Here is a 20,891-nt window from a genome sequence, read left to right as displayed (position 1 = left end):
TGCTGGCTTTTTCCCCATATTCATAGACCGCGCCCTTTACCCTCCTTAGCTGTCCCTCCGCCTTACCTGTGGACAGGAACCCAAATTCCAACTGCAGTCTCTGACGCTCCTTCAAAAGCACATCATCTGGAGATTCCGCATACCTCATGTCCACCTGTAAAATACCAGCCTGTCCAACTCCGCCCAGTGAGCATTCTTCTTATGGGTCCGAATTGAGGTAAATTCCCCCCTATTCGCCTTCAGTGCCTCCCACACCACCCCAGCCGAAACCTCACCTGTGTCATTGATCTTTATATATCCCCGAATGGCCTCCCTCACCCGTTCACACACCTCCTCCTCCGCTAACAACCCCACATCTAATATCCATTGCGGGCGCTGGGCCTTTCCTTTGTTAACTTGCAGGTCTACCCAGAGAGGGGCGTGGTCTGACACCACAATTGCTGAATATTCAACATCTACCACCTCAGCCAGCAGCTTTTTGTGCAACACAAAGAAGACTATCCAGGAATACACCTTGTGCACATGGGAGTATAATGAAAACTCCTTACTCCTTGGCCTCCAAAATCCCCATGGATCCCCCCCCCCCGCCCCCCCACCCACCCACCCCCCACCCCCCACCCCTCCCCCCCCTACATCCACAGTGACAGGGGATCCTCATTCATGAGTGATGAGCTACGTCAGTTCCTGCTCAGCAGGGGTATCGCCTCCAGCAAAATGACAAGCTATAACCCCCAGGGAAATGGACACGTAGAAAGGGAGAATGGGAAGGTATGAAGGGCCGTCCAGCTGACCCTACGGTCCAGAAACCTCCCGGCCTCCCGCTGGAGGTCCTCCCTAATGCACTCCACTCCATTCGCTCATTACTCTGCACTGCCACTAACAATACACCTCATGAACGTCTTTTTGCCTTCCCCAGGAAGTGCACATCCGGGGTGTCACTCCCGACTTGGCTCGCAGCTCCGGGAACCGTGCTTCTCCGTAAGCACATCCGACTCCACAAGGCGGACCCGTTGGTGGAGAGGGTGCACTTGCTCCACGCAAACCCCCAGTAAGTCTACGTGGCTTTCCCCGACGGCCGCCAGGATACTGTCTCCGTCAGGGACCTGGCACCAGCAGGTTCCACCCCCACATCCCCGCCGCCCCCGGCGCCACCCTCCCCTCCCCCATCGCTCCCAACAGCACCCTCCCTAGGACCATCCGTCCCCCCCCTGCCCACGCCCGACGATGAAGAGGATTTTGGCACGCTCCCGGAGTCACCATTGACCAGATCAGCACCAACATCGCCGACTCCACTGCGTCGCTCCCAGAGGAACATCAAGGCCCCGGACCGGCTAAACCTCTGACCTGTCCACCAGATATCAAAGGACATTTGTTTGCTCAAATCTTGTAAATATTAACTCATTGTTGTATATAGTTATCCGCCACCCCCGCCGGACTCAATTTTTAGCAGGGGTAAACCACTGTTGCACCTGTATTTGGTGATGTACGGTAGGACCTGTACTACAGGTTCGCCGGTAGTCCCTGCCTGCTGGCTCCGCCCAGGAGGCGGGGTATAAATATGCGTGTCCTCCAGCCAGCAGCCATTTCACCAGCTGATGTGGGAGGCCTAACATCTGATAGCAATAAAGCCTCAGTTGGATTCAACTATCGTCTTTGTCCGATCGATCGTGTCTCACCCACCATCAGCGGTACCAGCTTATTTTTGAATTTTTTATAATATTCCACCGGAAACCAATCAGGCCCTGCCACCTTCCCCGATTGCATCCTGCCAATCGCATCTTTTATCTCCTGCTCCACTATCGCCCCCTCTAATGTAGTCCTGTCCCTCTCCCCTTACCTCGGGTACTCCAGCCCATCTAGAAATTCCTGCATCTCCCGGCCTCCCCCAGGTGGCTCTGACCTGTACAACCTCTCATAGAATTCCTTAAAGACCTTGGTAATCTGATCTGGAGTTACCACCAACTAACCTGCCCTGTCCCGTACCTGGACAATTTCCTTTGCCGCAGCCTCTCTACGGAGATGACCCGCCAACATACCCTTCTCACCATGCTCATAAACTGCCCCCCTTGCTCGCCTCAATTGGCGTACCACATTTCTGGTAGATAGTCGGTCAAAGCTCGCCTGGAGTTCCTTCCTCTTTTCCGACTGCATACCTCCAGCATCTCGTCTATTACCCTCTGACGTTCCAACCTCTCCTCTTTGTCTAGCCTAGCCTTGAACGAGATCACCTCCACCCCTCACCACCACCTTTAAAGTCTCCAGACAACCACCTTTGACACTCCACCCGTGCAATTAAAACGTACATATTCCTCGATTACATTTTCAATTTTGTCACAGAACCCTCGGTCCCCCAACAGTCCCGCATCTAACTTCCACCCTGGTCTCTGTACCATCCCCTTCTCCAGTACCATATCCACCAAATGCGGAGCATGATCTGATATTGCAATTGCAGAGTACTCTGACCCTTTTACCCCAGCCCGCAGCACCTTCCCCACCATGAAAAAGTCAATCGGACTTCCGGGTGCGGCTATGCAGAGCTAGGTCGCATATTCGGTAGCTCCCGCTTGGAACGGACTTTTGGGCTCTTTTACAGGGCCCCCACGGCATTTGTTTGACATTTCCCGGTGTGGCAGGAAGACTGCAACATTCCCCTGACAGTGTCCCCCAGGAATGTTATGTCTTTTGGCTACCAGACCCAGCATAAACAGTAAAAGATTTGGCTGTAACTGCAGGATAAACAGAGCCTCTTCCAGCATGCAGGCGGGGGAAGGGCAAGCTTAAAGCTGCAAACTGACCTGAGGGCCTTTATCAAAGTTGAATTCTAACAGCAGAGGGAACAACTGTGAAAAGATCTCACCAAGGCCACTGAAGAAGCAGGGACGAGGCTTCCGGTGGCGGCCATGGAGGAGTAGGTCGCGCATTCGGCAGCTCCCGTCTGGAACGGACACTTAGACCTTTTTCAGGAGTTTCCACAGACATTCTGGGGCAGATTGGTGAAGCGAACACTGCCAAAAGGATTCCCTCTCGAGAATTCCGGTTGCGGCTATGCGGAGCTAAGTCGCACATTTGGCGGCTCCCGCAAAAACGGACTTTTGGGCTCTTTTCTGGCCCCGAAGAGCACTTTTTCGACGTTTCCCGGTGTGGGAAGGAGTTAATAATAGCTCCCCGTCAGTATATGGCTTTAACTAGGAACGGGGTGACAAAAAAGGTGGTGGTGGACCAGAAGAAGGGAGGGAAGAAGGACAAACTGGCGGCGGGCGGAGACCAGGCAGCGTGGAGGCAGTGGGCGGAGGAGCAACAGCGCTGCCTCAGAGAGATTAAAACGGACCTGATAGAGCCGATGAAGGCTTCTATTGATAAGCTGCTGGAGACACAGACGGCCCAGGGGGTGGCGATCCGAGAGGCACAACAAAAGATCTCTGACAATGAGGACGAGATCTTAGTCCTGGCGGTAAAGGTGGAGGCGCACGAGGCGCTCCACAAGAAATGGCAGGAGCGGTTCAAGGAGATGGAGAATCGGTCGAGGCGGAAGAATCTGCGGATTCTGGGCCTCCCGGAGGGGCTGGAGGGGCCGGACGTGGGGGCCTATGTGGTCACCATGTTAAACTCGCTGATGGGAGCGGGGTCCTTCCAGGGGCCCCTGGAGCTGGAAGGGGCCCATGGAGTGTTGGCGAGGAGGCCCAAGGCTAACGAGCCTCCGCGGACTGTGCTAGTGCGGTTCCATCGGTTCGCCGATCGGGAGTGTGTGCTCAGGTGGGCCAAGAAGGAGAGGAGCAGCAGGTGGGAGAATGCGGAGGTTCGGATATATCAGGACTGGAGTGCGGAGGTGGCGAAGAGGAGGGCCGGGGACAATTGAGCGAAGGCGGTGCTGCACAGGAAGGGGGTGAAGTTTGGCATGTTGCAGCCGGCGCGACTGTGGGTTACCTACAAGGACCGGCACCATTATTTTGAGTCTCCGGAGGAGGCGTGGGCCTTTGTTCAGGCCGAGAAGCAGTACACAGACTGAGGGTTGGGATGGGCGATTGGGGACTGCGGTGGATATGTTATGCCTATTTTTGGTTCGGGGGGGGGCCTTTGCATTGTTTTGGGTTTCTTTTTCTCTGTGTTTTTCTCTTTCGGGTTGGGGAGGGTGGATGGGGCGGGTTGGGCACTGTTTTGGTTGGTGGCGGGGCATGGTAGGTGGAGAGCGCGGAATTCTTTCCCGCGCCGAAGACTGGGGGGGGCGGGGAAGCGAGGATTTTTTCCCGCGCTTAGAACGGAGAGGGAGAGCCTATGAATGGGGAGCGGGAGAGGAGGTTGTGCCACACAATGGGAGGAGTCGAAGGGGAGGCGGGAGTGGCCGGGGTCAGCAGGAGTCAGCTGACTTGCGGAAGTGCAATGGGGGGAGTAAACCAGCTAGGATGGGTCCTAGCCCGGGGGGGATCGAGTTGCTGCTGCTAAAATCAAGGAGGAGCTGGAGCGAGTGGGGTGGGTCGAGACGGGGGTATGCCGCTGTGGGGAACGGGCCGGGTGTGGGGTGCGGGCGCGTGGCTGGCCGAGGAGGGGTCATGGCTAGTCGGCGGGGGTGGGGGGCGGGTAGCCCCCTGATCCGGCTGATAACCTGGAATGTAAGGGGACTGAAAGGGCCGGTTAAGCGGGCCCGCGTGTTCGCGCACCTGAAGGGGCTCAAGGCGGATGTGGTTATGCTCCAGGAGACACACCTGAAGGTGGCAGACCAGGTAAGACTGAGGAAAGGGTGGGTAGGACAGGTGTTTCACTCGGGGCTAGATGCCAAAAATCGAGGGGTGGCGATCTTGGTGGGAAAGAAGGTGTTATTCGAGGCGTCGAGCATTGTGGCAGATAATGGCGGTAGGTACATAATGGTAAGTGGTAAGTTGCAGGGAGAGAGGGTGGTACTGGTCAATGTATATGCTCCGAACTGGGACGATGCGGGTTTTATGCGGCGTATGTTGGGTCGGATCCCAGACTTGGAAGTGGGGGGTCTGATAATGGGGGGAGACTTTAACACGGTGTTGGATCCTGCACTGGATCGCTCCAGGCCTAGGACGGGTAGGAAGCCGGCGGCTAGAGTGTTGAGGGGATTTATGGACCAAATGGGAGGGGTGGACCCTTGGAGATTTGCAAGGCCGGGGGCTAGGGAATTTTCATTCTTCTCACATGTCCATAAGGCTTATTCTCGTATCGACTTTTTCATTTTGAGTAGGGCGCTGATAGCGAGAGTAGAGGATACCGAGTATTCGGCAATAGCCATTTCGGACCACGCCCCGCATTGGGTGGACTTGGAGATGGGGGAGGAGAGGGACCAGCGCCCACTGTGGCGCTTGGAGGTGGGGCTGTTGGCGGACGAGGAGGTGAGCGAGCGGGTCCAAGGAAGTATAGAGAGGTACTTGGAGACCAACGACAACGGGGAGGTCCGAGTGGGGATGGTATGGGAGGCACTGAAGGCGGTGGTGAGGGGAGAGCTGATCTCCATCAGGGCCCACAAGGAGCGGAGGGAGCGGGGGTAGAGGGAGAGGCTGGTGGGGGAGATGGTGAGGGTAGACAGGAGGTATGCGGAAGAACCTGAGGAAGGATTGTTGATGAAGAGGCGCAGCCTCCAGGCTGAATTCGACCTGGTGACCACCAGGAAGGCGGAGGTGCAGTGGAGGAAGGCCCAGGGGGCGGTCTACGAGTATGGGGAAAAGGCAAGCCGGATGCTGGCGCATCAGTTTCGGAAGCGGGACGCAGCTAGGGAGATCGGGGGAGTTAAGGACAGGGGAGGGAGCGTGGTGCGGAGTGGGTTTGGCATCAATGGGGTCTTCAGGGACTTCTACGAGGAATTCTACCGATCCGAACCCCCACGGGAGGAGGGAGGGATGGGCCGTTTCCTGGACCAATTGAGGTTTTCAAAGGTGGAAGAGGGACTGGTGGCGGGACTGGGGGCCCCGATTGGGCTGGAGGAGCTGATCATAGGGATAGGATAGGAAGCATGCAGGCAAGGAAGGCACCGGGGCCGGACGGTTTCCCGGTCGAGTTCTATAAAAAATATATGGACCTGTTGGGCCCGCTGTTAGTTAGGACCTTCAATGAGGCAAGGGAGGGGCGAGCTTTACCCCCGACGATGTCCCGGGCACTGATCTCCTTGATCCTGAAGCGGGACAAGGATCCCCTGCAATGTGGGTCTGACAGACCGATTTCCTTGCTAAATGTTGATGCCAAGGTGCTGGCGAAGGTCTTAGCCACGGGGATTGAGGATTGTGTGCCGCAGATCATCCATGAAGACCAGACGGGGTTTGTGAAGGGGAGACAGTTGAACGCGAATGTGCGGAGGCTTTTGAACGTTATCATGATGCCGGCGAGGGAGAGGGAGGCGGAGATAGTGGTGGCGATGGACGCTGAGAAAGCCTTCGATAGGGTAGAGTGGGGGTACCTGTGGGAGGTGCTGAAGAGGTTCGGGTTTGGGGAGGGGTTTGTCAGGTGGGTTAGGCTGTTGTATGAGGTCCCGATGGTGAGTGTGGCCACAAATAGAAGGAGGTCCGATTACGTTCGGTTGCACCGAGGGACGAGACAGGAGGGGTGTCCCCTGTCCTCCCTGCTCTTCGCACTGGCGATTGAACCCCTGGCTATGGCACTGAGAGAGTCGAGGAACTGGGGTGGGGAGGAGCATAGGGTGTCGCTTTATGCGGACGACCTGCTGCTGTATGTGGCGGACCCGGTGGGAGGAATGCCAGAGGTAATGAGGATGCTTAGGGAATTCGGGGACTTTTCGGGGTACAAGCTCAATATGGGGAAGAGCGAGCTGTTCGTAGTTCAGCTAGGGGACCAGGAGAGGGGGATTGGCGAGCTCCCACTAAAAAGGGCGGAGAGGAGTTTCAGATATTTGGGGGTCCAGGTGGCCAGGAGCTGGGGGGCCCTGCATAGGCTTAACTTTACAAGGCTGGTGGAGCAAATGGAGGAGGAGTTCAAGAGGTGGGACGTGTTCATAGCTTATCATAGAATTTACAGTGCAGAAGGAGGCCATTCAGCCCATCGAGTCTGCACTGGCTCTTGGAAAGAGCACCCTACCCAAGGTTAACAGCTCCACCCTATCCCCATAACCCAGTAACCCCACCCAACACTAAGGGCAATTTTGGACACTAAGGGCAATTTATCATGGCCAATCCACCTAACCTGCACATCTTTGGACTGTGGGAGGAAACCGGAGCACCCGGAGGAAACCTACGCGCACACGGGGAGGATGTGCAGACTCCGCACAGACAGTGACCCAAGCCGGAATCGAACTTGGGACCCTGGAGCTGTGAAGCAATTGTGCTATCCACAATACTACCGTGCTGCAGAATACTACCGTGTTGCCGCTGTCCCTGGCGGGTAGGGTGCAGTCAATCAAAATGACGGTGCTCCCAAGGTTTTGTTCCTGTTCCAGTGCCTCCCCGTGTTTATCCCGAAGGCTTTTTTCAGGCGGGTTAACAGGAGTATAATGGGGTTTGTGTGGGCGCGAGGGTCTCCGAGGGTGAGAAGGGTGTTCCTGGAGCGGAGTAGAGATAGGGGGGGGCTGGCGCTGCCCAACCTCTGTGGGTACTACTGGGCCACCAATGCGACAATGGTGCGCAAGTGGGTGATGGAGGGGGAGGGGGCTGCATGGAAGAGGCTGGAGACGGCGTCCTGTGTGGGTACGAGTCTGGGGGCGCTGGCAACGGCGCCGCTGCCGCTCCCTCCAAGGAGGTATACCACGAGCCCGGTGGTGGTGGCGGCCCTCAAAATGTGGGGGCAGTGGAGGCGGCATAGGGGGGAAGTTAGGGCCTCGGCGTGGACCCCATTACGGGGGAACCACCGGTTCGCCCCAGGAAGAACAGGTGGATGGTTTTCGGGGTGGCACAGGGCAGGGATACGAAAGTTGGGGGACCTGTTTGTGGACGGGAAGTTCGCGAGCTTGGGTGAGCTGGAGGAAAAGTATGGGCTCCCCCCGGGGAACACCTTCAGGTACTTACAGTTAAGGGCGTTTGCCAGGCGGCAGGTGGTGGAATTCCCACGGCTACTGCCACACACAGTACAGGACAGGGTGCTCTCGGGGGGGTGGGTGGCAGTGGGTAAGATCGCGGAAACTTACCAGGTGATGCAGGAGGAGGAGGAGGCCTCGGTGGTGGAGTTGAAAGGTAAGTGGGAGGAGGAGTTGGGAGAGGAGATCGAAGAGGGGACGTGGGCAGATGCCCGAGGGACGGTGAACTCTTCCTCTTCGCGCGCGAGGCTCAGCCTCATACAGTTTAAGGTGCTGCACAGGGCACACATGACCGGGGGGACAAGGATGAGCAGGTTCTTTGGGGGTGAGGACAGGTGTGTTAGATGCTCAGGGAGCCCAGCAAATCACACCCATATGTTCTGGGCATGCCCAGCGCTGGAGGAATTTTGGATGGGCGTAGCGAGGACGGTGTCGAGGGTGGTAGGATCCAGGGTCAAACCGGGCTGGGGGCTCGCAATATTTGGGGTGGCAGAGGAGCCGGGAGTGCAGGAGGCGAAAGAGGCTGGAATTCTGGCCTTTGCGTCCCTGGTAGCCTGGCGAAGGATTCTCCTTCAGTGGAAAGATACGAGGCCCCCAAGCGCGGAATCCTGGCAGGGTTCATTAAATTGGAGACGGTGAAATTCACCTTGAGAGGGTCGGTACAAGGGTTCTTTAGGCGGTGGCAACCGTTCTTAGACTTCCTGGCAGAACGATAAACATTGGTCAATGGCAGCAGCAGCTCGGGGGGTGGGGGGGGGGGGGTTTACTTTATTTTTGTTTATGTTATTTACACTGGAAGGGTCTGAGGGGGTGTATACACCTGTTGTCTTAAGTCGGTGTGTTAATGTTAAGTTATTATTTAGGTACGGGGGGAGGGGTTTGGGGGGTTGCTTTTTTAGATTGTGTTTTGTACTTAACCCTGTTGGGTTCTTTTTTCTTTCTCATTTTGTTATTGATATTTTATGAAAACCTTTAATAAAAATTATTTTTTTAAAAAAAGAAAAAGTCAATCGCGAGTACACCTTATGGACCGCTGAGAAAAATGAGTACTCCCGCTCCCTCGGGTGCAGAAACCTCCAAGGGTCCACCCCTCCCATTTCCACCATTAGCCCAGCCAGCGCCTTCGCCACCCCTGACGCGGCCATCGAGCGCGGCCGTGACCTGTCCAATTTTGGCTCCTGCACCAAGTTCCAGTCCCCCCCCCACTATCAGTTTGTGTGTGTCCAAGTCAGGGATGGCCCCACACACCTTCTTCGCGAATCACACATCATCCCAATTGGGACCATATACACTTACCAGCGCCACTAGCCTCCACTCCAGTGCCCCTGTCACAATCACATACCTATCCCCCTGATCTGCAACCACCTTCTCTATCTGGAACCGTACCCTTTTGCTGACCATTACCCCTCGAGCTCTTCCGTGAAATCCAGAATGAAACACCTGACTAACCTAGCCCTTTTAAGTCTCACTTGGTCCTTCACCCTCAGGCGAGTCTCCGGCAGCATTGGCCTAATATCTCTTTGTGACTCATTTCAAATTTTGTCTGATAATCCTCTGAAGCACCTTGAGATATTCCTACTATGCTAAAAGTGCTAAATCCATGCTATTGATATCATTATCCCTCATATTTTCTCCTGAACATAGAACTTCGACCAGTTAACCGTATCTTAATTTCCATTTTGTAGGTCATTCACCAGAGTGATCATGTCTGTGCATTCATTTTCTTCCTCCTTCTTGTTCTTTCCCTTGCAAATAAACTTCATCTGAAACTAATGGCGGCATGCCTCAGCAAGACGGCATCTTAGCATCATCAAGAATCTGGGTCAAACAGTTTTAGAATAGTTAGTGAGATCTGCCTTAATGCATTCAACATTTGTTCACGTTTTGTCTTACCTCTTCTTGAATGTAAATATTAACATGGTCATCGGTGACCATGGAGCCAATGCGATGGAGGAATGCATCAAGCACTTGGCATCGCCCTGTTGACATAAAAAATATATTACAGGCAAGCAAGAGTTTTATTTGCCTAATCATTGTTCAATTCCATTCTCTAATATCTGTATAATGTCATTGTCCCGCAGCTGTAGTTATCTCTAATTGTTAAATTCATTATCTGGCAATTTTAACATTATGTACCATAATTGCTCCATTTTATTCCCAGGTACTTGTACTGTTGACTTTAAAGTTTATCCCATTTCATTCTCCAAAATGTTTCAAGTTACTACTTCAAGTTAGTGCCAGATTATGGCACAAAGACAAGAGACTGTAAAGGGAGAAACAGCAAAGCATTGAAATGTTGATATTCACGGGGTGAAGGGGTGGGTGGGCAGACAGGCATTTGTCTGAGTCCTTCTTGGTGTGCTGACTTCCTCATGCCATGGTAAAGAACATTGCAGGAGTTACAGAGAATATTCTGTCAGGAGAAATGCAAATGGGGAGGAAGGGGGAAGGGAAGATTAAAACTACAAGACGTATAATGGTTAATGGTAAGCAAAGCAGGTTAGTATGTGAGAAGATAGAAGTTAATAGAATGAACAGGCAGGACCAGTCTAATGTTTATGGAGGGAAAAAGAAATGTAAAAAATCAAAATGTAAGGTGGCTGTTGGAGTGAAAGTTGGAGATGAGGCTGAGTGTTATCAGAGATTAATAAAGAAGGTTGGAATGTGTGTAAAGCATAGTGCACAAGGAAATCCTGCAAGGGAAAGACAAATCAGTAGGGCATATTTAAAAACCTTGTACCTAAATACATGCAGTATTCACAATAAAGTCAATGAGATGACAGCACAAATAGAGACAAATAATAATATTCTTTTATTGTCACAAGTATGAAGTTACTGTGAAAAGCTCCTAGTCGCCATATTCTGGCGCCTGTTTGGGTAAGCCGGTACAGGAATTGAACCCGCGCTGCTGGCCTTGTTCTGCATTACAAACCAGCTGTCTAGCCCACTGAGCTAAACCGGCCCTGCTAATGAGTATGAATTGGTAGGGATTACTGAAACGGGGTTGCAAAATGTTTGGTCATGAGGTAAGAGGACCACTTAAACTGATTGAGGAAAAATTGGTGAGTGAGTAATGAAACTTACATTATTGGATTACGTGTCAAATTTTAGGGAACATGTGGCGGCACTGTGGCACAGTGGTTATCACTGGGACTACGCCGCTGAGGACCCGGGTTCAAATCCCGGCCCTGGGTCACTGTCTGTGTGGAGTTTGCACATTCTCCCCGTGTCTGTGTGGGTTTCACCCCCACAACCCAAAGATGTGCAGGTTAGGTGAATTGGCCACGCTAAATTGCCCCTTAATTGGAAAAAAATAATTGGGTACTCTAAATTTATAAAATGAAAAAAAATAACGAAATAAATAAATTTTAGGGAACAATTAAATAGAGCAGGGGAACTGGCTAGACAACATTTAAAAGATGCACAAAATATGTGATGAAACGGGTAGCGGACAAGAAATCCAAAGTTCGTAGTTTTGCCAGTGGAGATAAAGTTTTAGTATTGTTACCAGTGGTAGGTGAACCTTTAAAAGCAAGGTTTTGTGGACCTTATCAGATTGAAAGGAAATTAAGTGAGGTGAATTATGTGGTAAGAACGCCAGATAGAAGGAAGACTCACCGAGTGTGTCATATGAATATGCTTAAAAGGTACTTTGAAAGGAAAGAGCAAAAGAGGGAGGTTTAAATGATTGTACCTCAAAGTGACGAACCAAATCCAGATGATTTTGAATTTGACATACCTCAAATTAAAGCGGAAAACGATAATGTTCTTAAAAATTGGGATACATTGTTGAGTTACCTTCCAGAGGAAAAACGGACTGACCTGAAAAGAGTTATTGGTATCACATGGGCAGGTTTGTGGAGATAAGTTGGGAAGCAATAAAATGGCTGCACATGATACAGATATGGGAAATGCTGTTCCAATCAAACAACATCCATATAGACTTAACCCTTTAAAATAGGCACAGGTTAACAAAGAAATTGAGAATATGCTTAAAAATGGCATAATTGAAGTGGGTTGCAGCCAATGGAGCTCACCCACGTGATGGTACCTAAACCAGACGGTACCCAACGGTTGTGTGTGGACGAGATAAAAGTTAATGCAGTCACAAGAACAGACTCTTATCTATCCCACGTTTGGAGGATTGCATTGAGAAAGTGGGACATTCAGATTTTATTTCCAAACTGGATTTACTTACAAGGTTACTGGCAGGTACTTTTAACCGAAAGGGCGAAGGAGATCTCAGCTTTAGTGACTCCAGATGGTATATACCAATTCAAAGTTATGCCATTTGGCATGAAAAATGCCCCAGCCACATTTCAACGGTTAACCATGATTACCCAATTGTGCTGTATACATTGACGATTTGGTAATTTTTAGCCAGACATGGGCAGAACATTTGAAGCATCTGATGGAGTTATTCGATCGACTTCAGGAGGCGGATTTGGTGATAAACCTAGCCAAAAGTGAATTTGGAAAAGCCCAAGTCACTTTCCTTGGCCAACAATTGGACAGGGTCGAATGGTCCCACAGGGTGTGAAAACAAAAGTTATTGGGGAGTTTCCGATACGCTCGACACAATGGGAAATATTGTGATTTCTTGGTCTGAGTGGATTTTACCGGAAATTTGGACCGAACATTAGCAGTGTGGTCGCACCACTGACGGAATTGCTCAAGAACCGTAACAAATTCCAGTGGACAGCGCAGTGTCAACAGGCATTTGATGGCCTGAAGGCTGTGTTAACCACTGCTCCTCTGTTAGCCATCCCAAATTACACAAAACCATTCAAAATGGCCGTTGGTGCAAGTGAGTGAGTGTAGGTGCGGTGCTTCTACAAGACAACGACGAAGGGCTAGAGTGGCCTATTGGTTACTTTTTGAAGAAATTGAATTCTCACCAGAAGCGTTTTACGATTGAGAAGGAGACTTTGAGCTTGGTGTTTGCGTTGCAACATTTTCAAATTTATGTGACCAGCAATCCATCTGACACAATTATCTATACTGATCATAATCCATTGACGTTTTTGGAGCGATTCCGGAATAACAATGCCAGACTGTTTCGATGGAGTTTATTGTTACAGCCATTTCATTTAAAAATAATACATGTGGCAGGACGAGAAAACGTGATAGCTGATGCTTTGTCTCAAATGTGATGAAGAGAATCCAGTTCGGTGGAGGAAGAAGAACTAAAATGGACTGTGTTATTAGACCTGTTTGCGTGTGTTATTTTTTTGAAACGAAAAAGTATATTTACAGTCTGCATTTCTTAAAGGATAGTGAAAAGGTGAAAAATGAAACCATCTTGAAGTTGATAGTTTATTTATTTTTCTTGTGGGGAGGTGTCATGGGAATGTCACTTTGAGAAATGTTTGGCTGCTCAAGTGGCTGCAGTGATGTCAGAGTGTGGGTGGAGCTGAGCTCTGGCCCTGCTTTTTAGTTTCGCTGTGAGGAAAAGCTTGGGTGTGTCTTTGTTATTTAGTTTTGTTTTAGTGTTGGAGCTGCAGTCAGCCAAAGAAGGTGTAATTTTGATCTCTTTTCCATCTAAAGACTATCTCTAGATCATTCGGTGAATTCAGAGTGATAACTGCTCTAAGTAGAGAATTTAAACCTGATGTGTTTCTGTAAAGAGGATTATTTTTGTCTTGTGGATGTTGGAAGGAAAGATTAAGAGTTACTTAGAGAGTACTGTATTCTTTGGGGGATTTATTGGTTTTGATAGTTGTTAAGATGTTTACTGTGGGTATATAAAGTGTTAACTGGTTTCATAAATAAACATTGTTTCAATTTACAAGTACTGTAGATTTCTGGTGCATCACACCTGTAGTGTAGGCCCGTGTGTTTCTCCATAACCACAATCTATTCACAGTTGTGGGTCAGGTGAACTCCACGATACACTTTGGGCTCTCTAAACCCTGGCCCACAACAGCAAAAAGTAGGAAACTATAGACCGGTTAGCTTGACCTCTCGTGTGGAAGATGCTGGAATCCATTATTAAGGAGGAGATGACTGTACATTTGGAAAGAAAAAGCTCAGTCCACCATTGTCAGCATGGTTTTCTGACAGGTAAGTCACGCTTGACAAACTTGCTTGAGTTCTTTTAGGTCGTAACCAGAAAATGGAGAATCTATGGACGTGGTAGTTCTAGACTTCCAGAAGGTAGTTGACAAGATGCCGCATAAAAGATTGATACAGAAAGTGAGATCACAGGGTATTGGGGTCGAGTGCTAGATTGGATTGAGGATTGGCTGACTGACAGAAAGCAGAAGGTTGGGATAAATGGTCGTAATGAAGTGCTTTGAGAGGTCGATCATGAAGAGCATCACCTCCATACTCCCACAACGCCTTGATCCACTGCATTCGCATACCGCCGCAACCGGTCCACAGCAGACCCCATCTCCCTGGCCCTATACTCATCCAGAGAGCATTTCGACAACAAGGACTCCTACATCAGACTCCTATTTATTGACTACAGCTCCGCCTTCAACACCATAATCCTAGCCAAGCTCATATCAAAGCTCCAAAACCTAGGACTTGGCTCCTCACTCTGCAACTGGATCCTCGTCTTTCTGACCCACAGACCACATAAGTAAGAATAAACAACAACACCTCCTCCACAATAGTCCTCAATACTGGGGCCCCGCAACGCTGCGTACTTAGCCCCCAACTATACTCCATGTACACACACGACTGCGTGGCAAAATTTGGTTCCAACTCCATCTAAATTTGCTGGCGATACAACCATAGTGGGTCGGATCTCGAATAACGACGAGTCGGAATACAGGAAAGAGATAGAGAACCTAGTGGAGTGGTGCAGCGACAACAATCTATCCCTCAATGCCAGCAAAACTAAAGAGCTGGTCATTGACTTCAGGAAGCAATGTACTGTACACACCCCTGTCAGCATCAGTTCACCATACAAACCTGCCTACCATCCATTGACTCTATCTACACCTCCCACTGCCTGGGGAAAGTGGGCAGCATAATTTTTTTCAAAAAAATATATTTATTAAAATTTTTTAACACAATTTTTCTCCCTTACAAACAATAACACCCCCGCCCCCTCGTAACAAAAAAAAAACGAGAAATCGCGCAGAGCAAGATACATACATGGCAAAATGATATATTTACACAGCTTTGTACACTGGCCCTCAACCGTACGTGCCAGTTTCCCCAACCCTTCATGTTATGTCTTGCTCATCCGCCCTCCCAGGTAGTCCCCCCTCTCCCCCCCCCCCCACTCCCAGGACGTTCCCCCCCCTCCCCCCCACCCAAGGTTGCTGCTGCTGCTGACCGACCTTCCTCTAACGCTCCGCGAGATAGTCTAGGAACGGTTGCCACCGCCTGTAAAACCCCTGCGCAGACCCTCTCAAGGCGAACTTAATCCTCTCCAACTTTATGAACCCAGCCATATCATTTATCCAGGCCTCCAGGCTGGGGGGCTTCGCCTCCTTCCACATTAGCAAGATCCTTCGCCGGGCTACTAGGGACGCAAAGGCCAGAATGCCGGCCTCTTTCGCCTCCTGCACTCCCGGTTCGTCCACTACTCCAAATATTGCTAGCCCCCAGCTTGGCTTGACCCGGACCACCTGAGATATTGCTCCCGCCACTCCTCCAGAACCCCTCCAGTGCCGGGCATGACCAAAACATATGGACATGGTTCGCCGGGCTCCCTGAGCACCTTCCACATCTGTCCTCTACCCCAAAGAACCTACTCAACCTCGCCCCCGTCAAGTGCGCTCTGTGGACCACCTTAAATTGTATCAGGCTGAGCCTGGCACACGAGGAGGAGGAATTAACCCTACCTAGGGCATCAGCCCACAGACCTTCCTCGATCTCCTCCCCCAGCTCCTCCCCCCATTTACCCTTCAACTCTTCTACCAGCGCTTCCCCCTCTTCTTTCAACTCCTGGTGTATTTCCGACACCTTGCCCTCCCCGACCCATACACCCGAGATCACTCTATCTTGAACTTCTTGTGCCCGGAGCAACGGGAATTCCCTCATCTGTCGCCTCACAAAAGCCCTCACCTGCATATATCTAAAGGCATTTCCCGGGGGTAACTCAAACTTCTCCTCCAGTGCCCCTAGGCTCGCAAACGTCCCGTCGATGAACAGGTCCCCCATTCTTCCAATCCCCGCCCGATGCCAGCTCTGGAACCCCCCGTCCATCTTCCCCGGGACAAACCGGTGGTTACCCCTGATCGGGGACCACACCGATGCTCCCATTGCACCCCGGTGCCGTCTCCACTGGCCCCAGATCCTTAGCGTTGCCGCCACCACCGGGCTCGTGGTATACTTTGTCGGCGAGAGCGGCAGCGGTGCCGTCACCAACGCCCCCAGGCTCGTTCCTTTACAGGACGCCATCTCCATCCTCTTCCATGCCGCCCCCTCTCCCTCCATAACCCACTTGCGGATCATCGCCACATTTGTTGCCCAGTAGTAGCTCCCCAGGTTTGGCAGCGCCAACCCTCCTCGGTCCCTACTGCGTTCCAGGAACCCTCTCCTTACTCTCGGGGTCTTATTCGCCCACACAAACCCCATAATACTCCTGCCTACTCTCTTAAAAAAGGCCTTAGTGATCACGATGGGAAGGCACTGAAACACAAACAGAAACTCAGAAGGACCACCATTTTGACCGACTGCACTCTACCCGCCAGCGAGAGCGGTAACATGTCCCATCTTTTGAAATCCTCCTCCATTTGCTCCACTAACCTCGTCAGATTCAGTTTATGTAGGGTCCCCCAACTCCTGGCTATCTGGATCCCCAGATACCGAAAGCTCCCCTCCGCCCTCCTCAGCGGTAGGTCCCCCATCCCTCTTTCTTGGTCCCCCGCCTGAAGAGCTCACTCTTCCCTACATTGAGCTTATAGCCCGAAAACTCCCCAAACTCCCTTAGAGTCTGCATGACCTCCACCATCCCCTCCATTGGATGCGCCACGTACAGCAACAGGTCATCCGCATATAGCGACACCCGATGCTCTTCTCCCCCTCGGACCACCCCCTTCCATTTATTAGATTCCCTCAATAACATGGCCAATGGTTCGATCGCCAATGCGAACAACAGGGGGGACAGGGGGCACCCCTGCCTCGTCCCTCGGTACAGTCGAAAGTACTCCGACCTCCGCCGGTTCGTCACTACACTTGCCATCAGGGCTCTGTAAAGGAGCTTAACCCAATTGATAAACCCTACCCCGAACCTGCGCAGCACCTCCCAGAGGTACTCCCACTCTACTCGGTCAAAGGCCTTCTCCACGTCCATAGCTGCCACTATCTCCGCCTCTCCCTCCTCCGATGGCATCATTCTCACGTTTAAGAGCCGCCGCACATTGGTGTTTAGATGCCTGCCCTTTACAAATCGCGTCTGGTCCTCGTGGATTACCCCCGGGACACAGTTCTCGATCCTCGTGGCCAGCACTTTTGCCAGCAACTTTGCATCCACATTCAGGAGTGAGATCGGCCTGTATGATCCACATTGCAGTGGGTCCTTGTCCCGCTTTTGGATCAAAGAAATTGTCGCTTCCGACATTGTCGGGGGCAGGGTCCCCTCCTCTCTTGCCTCATTAAAGGTCCTCACCAGTAGCGGGGCCAACAGGTCTGCGTACTTCCTGTAGAACTCCACCGGGAATCCGTCCGGTCCCGGGGCCTTCCCCGCCTGCATGCTCCCCAAACCCTTGCTCAGCTCCTCCAACCCAATTGGTGCCCCCAAACCAGCCACCTCTTGCTCCTCCACCCTCGGGAATCTCAGCTGATCTAGGAATCGTCTCATCCCCTCTTCCCCCGCTGGGGGCTGGGATCTGTGCAGCTGTTCATAAAAGGCCTTGAATACCTCGTTTATTTTCGTCGCACTCCGAACCGTGGCTCCCCTTTCATCTTTGACTCCCCCTATTTCCCTCGCTGCCATCCTCTTACGGAGCTGGTGTGCCAGCATCCGACTAGCCTTTTCCCCATACTCGTAGGTCACCCCTGCGCCTTCCTCCACTGTGCCTCTGTCTTCCCCGTGGTCAACAGGTCAAACTCCGTCTGGAGCCATCGCCTTTCCCCAAGTAATCTTTCCTCCGGGGCCTCTGCGTATCTCCTGTCCACTCGCAAAATCTCCCCCACTAACCTCTCCCTTTCCATGCCCTGTCTTCTCCCTGTGAGCCCTGATGGAGATTAGCTCTCCCCTGATCACCGCCTTCAACGCCTCCCATACCACCCTCACCCGCACCTCCCCATTGTCGTTGGCCTCCAAGTACCTTTCGATACACCCCCTCACCTTCCCACACACCACCTCATCTGCCATCAGTCCCACATTCAGCCGCCACAGCGGGCGTTGGTCCTTCTCCTCTCCCAGCTCCAGTTCCACCCAGTGCGGGGCATGGTCCAAAACGGCTATGGCCGAATACTCCGTCCCCTCCACCCTCGGGATGAGCGCCCTGCCCAGAACAAATAAATCTATCCGGGAATAAGCCTTGTGCACGTGGGAAAAGAAAGAAAATTCCCTGGCCTGCGGTCTTGCAAACCTCCATGCGTCCACTCCCCCCATCTGATCCATAAACCCCCTGAGCACCTTGGCCGCCGCCGGCCGCTTTCCCGTCCTTGATCTGGAGCGGTCCAGTGCTGGGTCCAGCACTGTGTTGAAGTCCCCTCCCATTATCAGTCCTCCTACCTCCAGGTCCGGAATGCGCCCCAACATGCGCTTCATGAATCCAGCATCATCCCAGTTCGGGGCGTATACATTTACCAACACCACCCACGTCCCTTGCAACCTACCGCTCACCATCACATATCTCCCTCCATTATCCGCTACGATAGTCTTGGCCTCAAATGACACATGCTTTCCCACCAGAATTGCCACCCCTCTATTTTTCGCGTCCAGTCCCGAGTGAAATACCTGTCCTACCCATCCCCTTCTTAACCTAACCTGGTCCGCCACCTTCAGGTGTGTCTCTTGGAGCATTGCCACGTCTGCCTTCAGTCCCTTCAAGTGCGCGAACACTCGGGCCCTCTTCACCGGCCCATTCAGGCCCCTCACGTTCCACGTTATCAGCCGGATTGGAGGGGCTCCCCCCACCCCCGCCGACTAGCCATCTCCTTTTCTGGGCCAATCCCGTGTCCGCGTCTCCCTCACCCTCGTCCCCCAGCCGGGGGACCTCCGTCCCTACCACCTCTTCTGTGTCCCATTCCCTTTCGGCCAGTGCAGCAGCAACCCTTTCCCCCCCCCCCTCCCCCCCCTCCACTCCCGCCCGCTAGATCCCTGTCTAGCTTTTTTGCTCCCCCCACATCATTCCCGTAAGTCAGCTGACACCTGCTGACCCCGGCTTCCCCCGCCATCCCTTTGACCCCCCCCGTGTGGGAGTCTCCCAATCAATATACGTTCCTTCGTTCTCCTTCCCGCCTTTCTTCCCGCGCGCCGGAAAAGAACCCCGCGCTTTCCAAAGACTGCCCCGCCCCCTCTGGCGCAGCTCCTGTCGCGGCCTTGTCTCTCTCCCCCAGCCCATATAACATTTCCTGCGCGTGATTGACCCCCTATATACGACATCCATCATATTTCAACCCTCAGACACCTCCCACCCTCACAAACCCTCAATTAGAGTCCAACTTTTCAGTTAGTATAAAGGTCCACGCCTCTTCGAGCGTTTCGAAGTAGTGGTGTTGGCCATTATGTGTAACCCACAGTCGCGCTGGCTACAACATTCCAAATTTCACTCCTTTCCGATGCAGGACCGCTTTGGCCCGGTTGAAACCCGCTCTCCGCTTAGCGACCTTCGTGCTCCAGTCTGGGTATATTCTGATCTCTGCATTGTCCCACTTGCTGCTCCGCTCCTTCTTGGCCCATTTCAGGACCCTCTCTGTGTCCGTAAACCGGTGAAATCTCACCACCATCGCCCTTGGCGGCTCATTTGCCTTGGGCTTCCACGCCAGCACCCGGTGCGCCCCTTCCAGCTCCAGCAACCTCGGGGGGGGCCTCCGCGCCCATCAGCGCCCCGATCATTGTGCCCGCATATGCCGCGGCATCGGTCCCCTCCACTCCTTCTGGGAGACCCAGGATCCTCAGATTATTTCTCCTCGACCTGTTCTCCAGGTCTTCGAGTCTTCCCGCCCACGCCTTGTGTAGCGCCTCGTGCCGCTCCACTCTCACCGCCAGGCCCAAGAGCTCGTCCTCATTCTCACTCACTTTTTCCTGGATCTCCTGGATCTTCACCTCGTGGGCTTTCTGGGTTGCTCGAAGTCCTTCAATTATTGCCAACATAGGCGCCACCATCTCCTTACGCAGCTCCTCGAAGCAGCGCTTGATGAATTCCTGCATCTCCTCTTTGTCCGCGGCTGCCGCCATTTTGCTTATTTTCCCTCTCTTCTCCAGCTGCTCCAATGGCATTTTTTTGGCCGTTTCGCTGCGGGACCGGTCCATACAGGTTAGTAGGGGACCTCTCTTCCCCACGGGTTGGCTGTAAAAAAAAAATTCCGTTGGGGCTCCTTTAGCGAGCCCGAAAGTCCGTGTTCGCGGGAGCTGCCGAATCGTGCGGCTTAGCTCCGCATAGCCGCAACCGGAAGTCACATAAGTGTAGTCCTGAGGTGAAAATTGGGGGAAGGCAAATAACAATATTCTAAAAAAAAAATGGGGGAGTTAGTGGAAACAGATATGATTGTGACTTTTAAGGGGCGTCTTGACAAATGCATGAATAGGATGGGAATGGAGGTATATGGTCCCTGGAAAAGTAGGGGTTTTTTGTTCAGACGGGCAGCATGGTTGTTGCAGGCTTGGAGGGTAAAAGGGCCTGTTCCTGCGCTGTAATTTTCTTTTTTCTTTGTTCATCTGTCTTACCTGTTATACTTTTTGCATTGAAGCAAACGCATTCCAGACCTACAGTCCCGCTGAGCCCTGTGGCTTCCCTCTGCCTGCTCTTACTCTGTGCTATGTTTATCTCAGTTCCCTAGT

General features: G+C 52.2%; 1 protein-coding gene across 1 annotated transcript in view; it reads right to left on the bottom strand.

The window, feature by feature from the left end:
* The window catches only part of LOC140428891 (synaptonemal complex protein 2-like), a 573,438-nt gene that overhangs the window by 492,378 nt on the left and 60,169 nt on the right, over positions 1-20,891 (bottom strand). The window contains exon 3 of the mRNA XM_072515538.1: positions 9,869-9,954. Coding sequence (XP_072371639.1) covers positions 9,869-9,910 — 42 coding nt within the window. The 5' untranslated portion in view covers positions 9,911-9,954. The remainder of the gene's footprint in view (positions 1-9,868; positions 9,955-20,891) is intronic.

This window comes from Scyliorhinus torazame, chromosome 8 (genome assembly GCF_047496885.1).
Source record: "Scyliorhinus torazame isolate Kashiwa2021f chromosome 8, sScyTor2.1, whole genome shotgun sequence".
NCBI lineage: Eukaryota > Metazoa > Chordata > Chondrichthyes > Carcharhiniformes > Scyliorhinidae > Scyliorhinus > Scyliorhinus torazame.
Note: the sequence above shows the minus strand (reverse complement) of the source record. Positions and strands in the feature narration are given on the sequence as shown.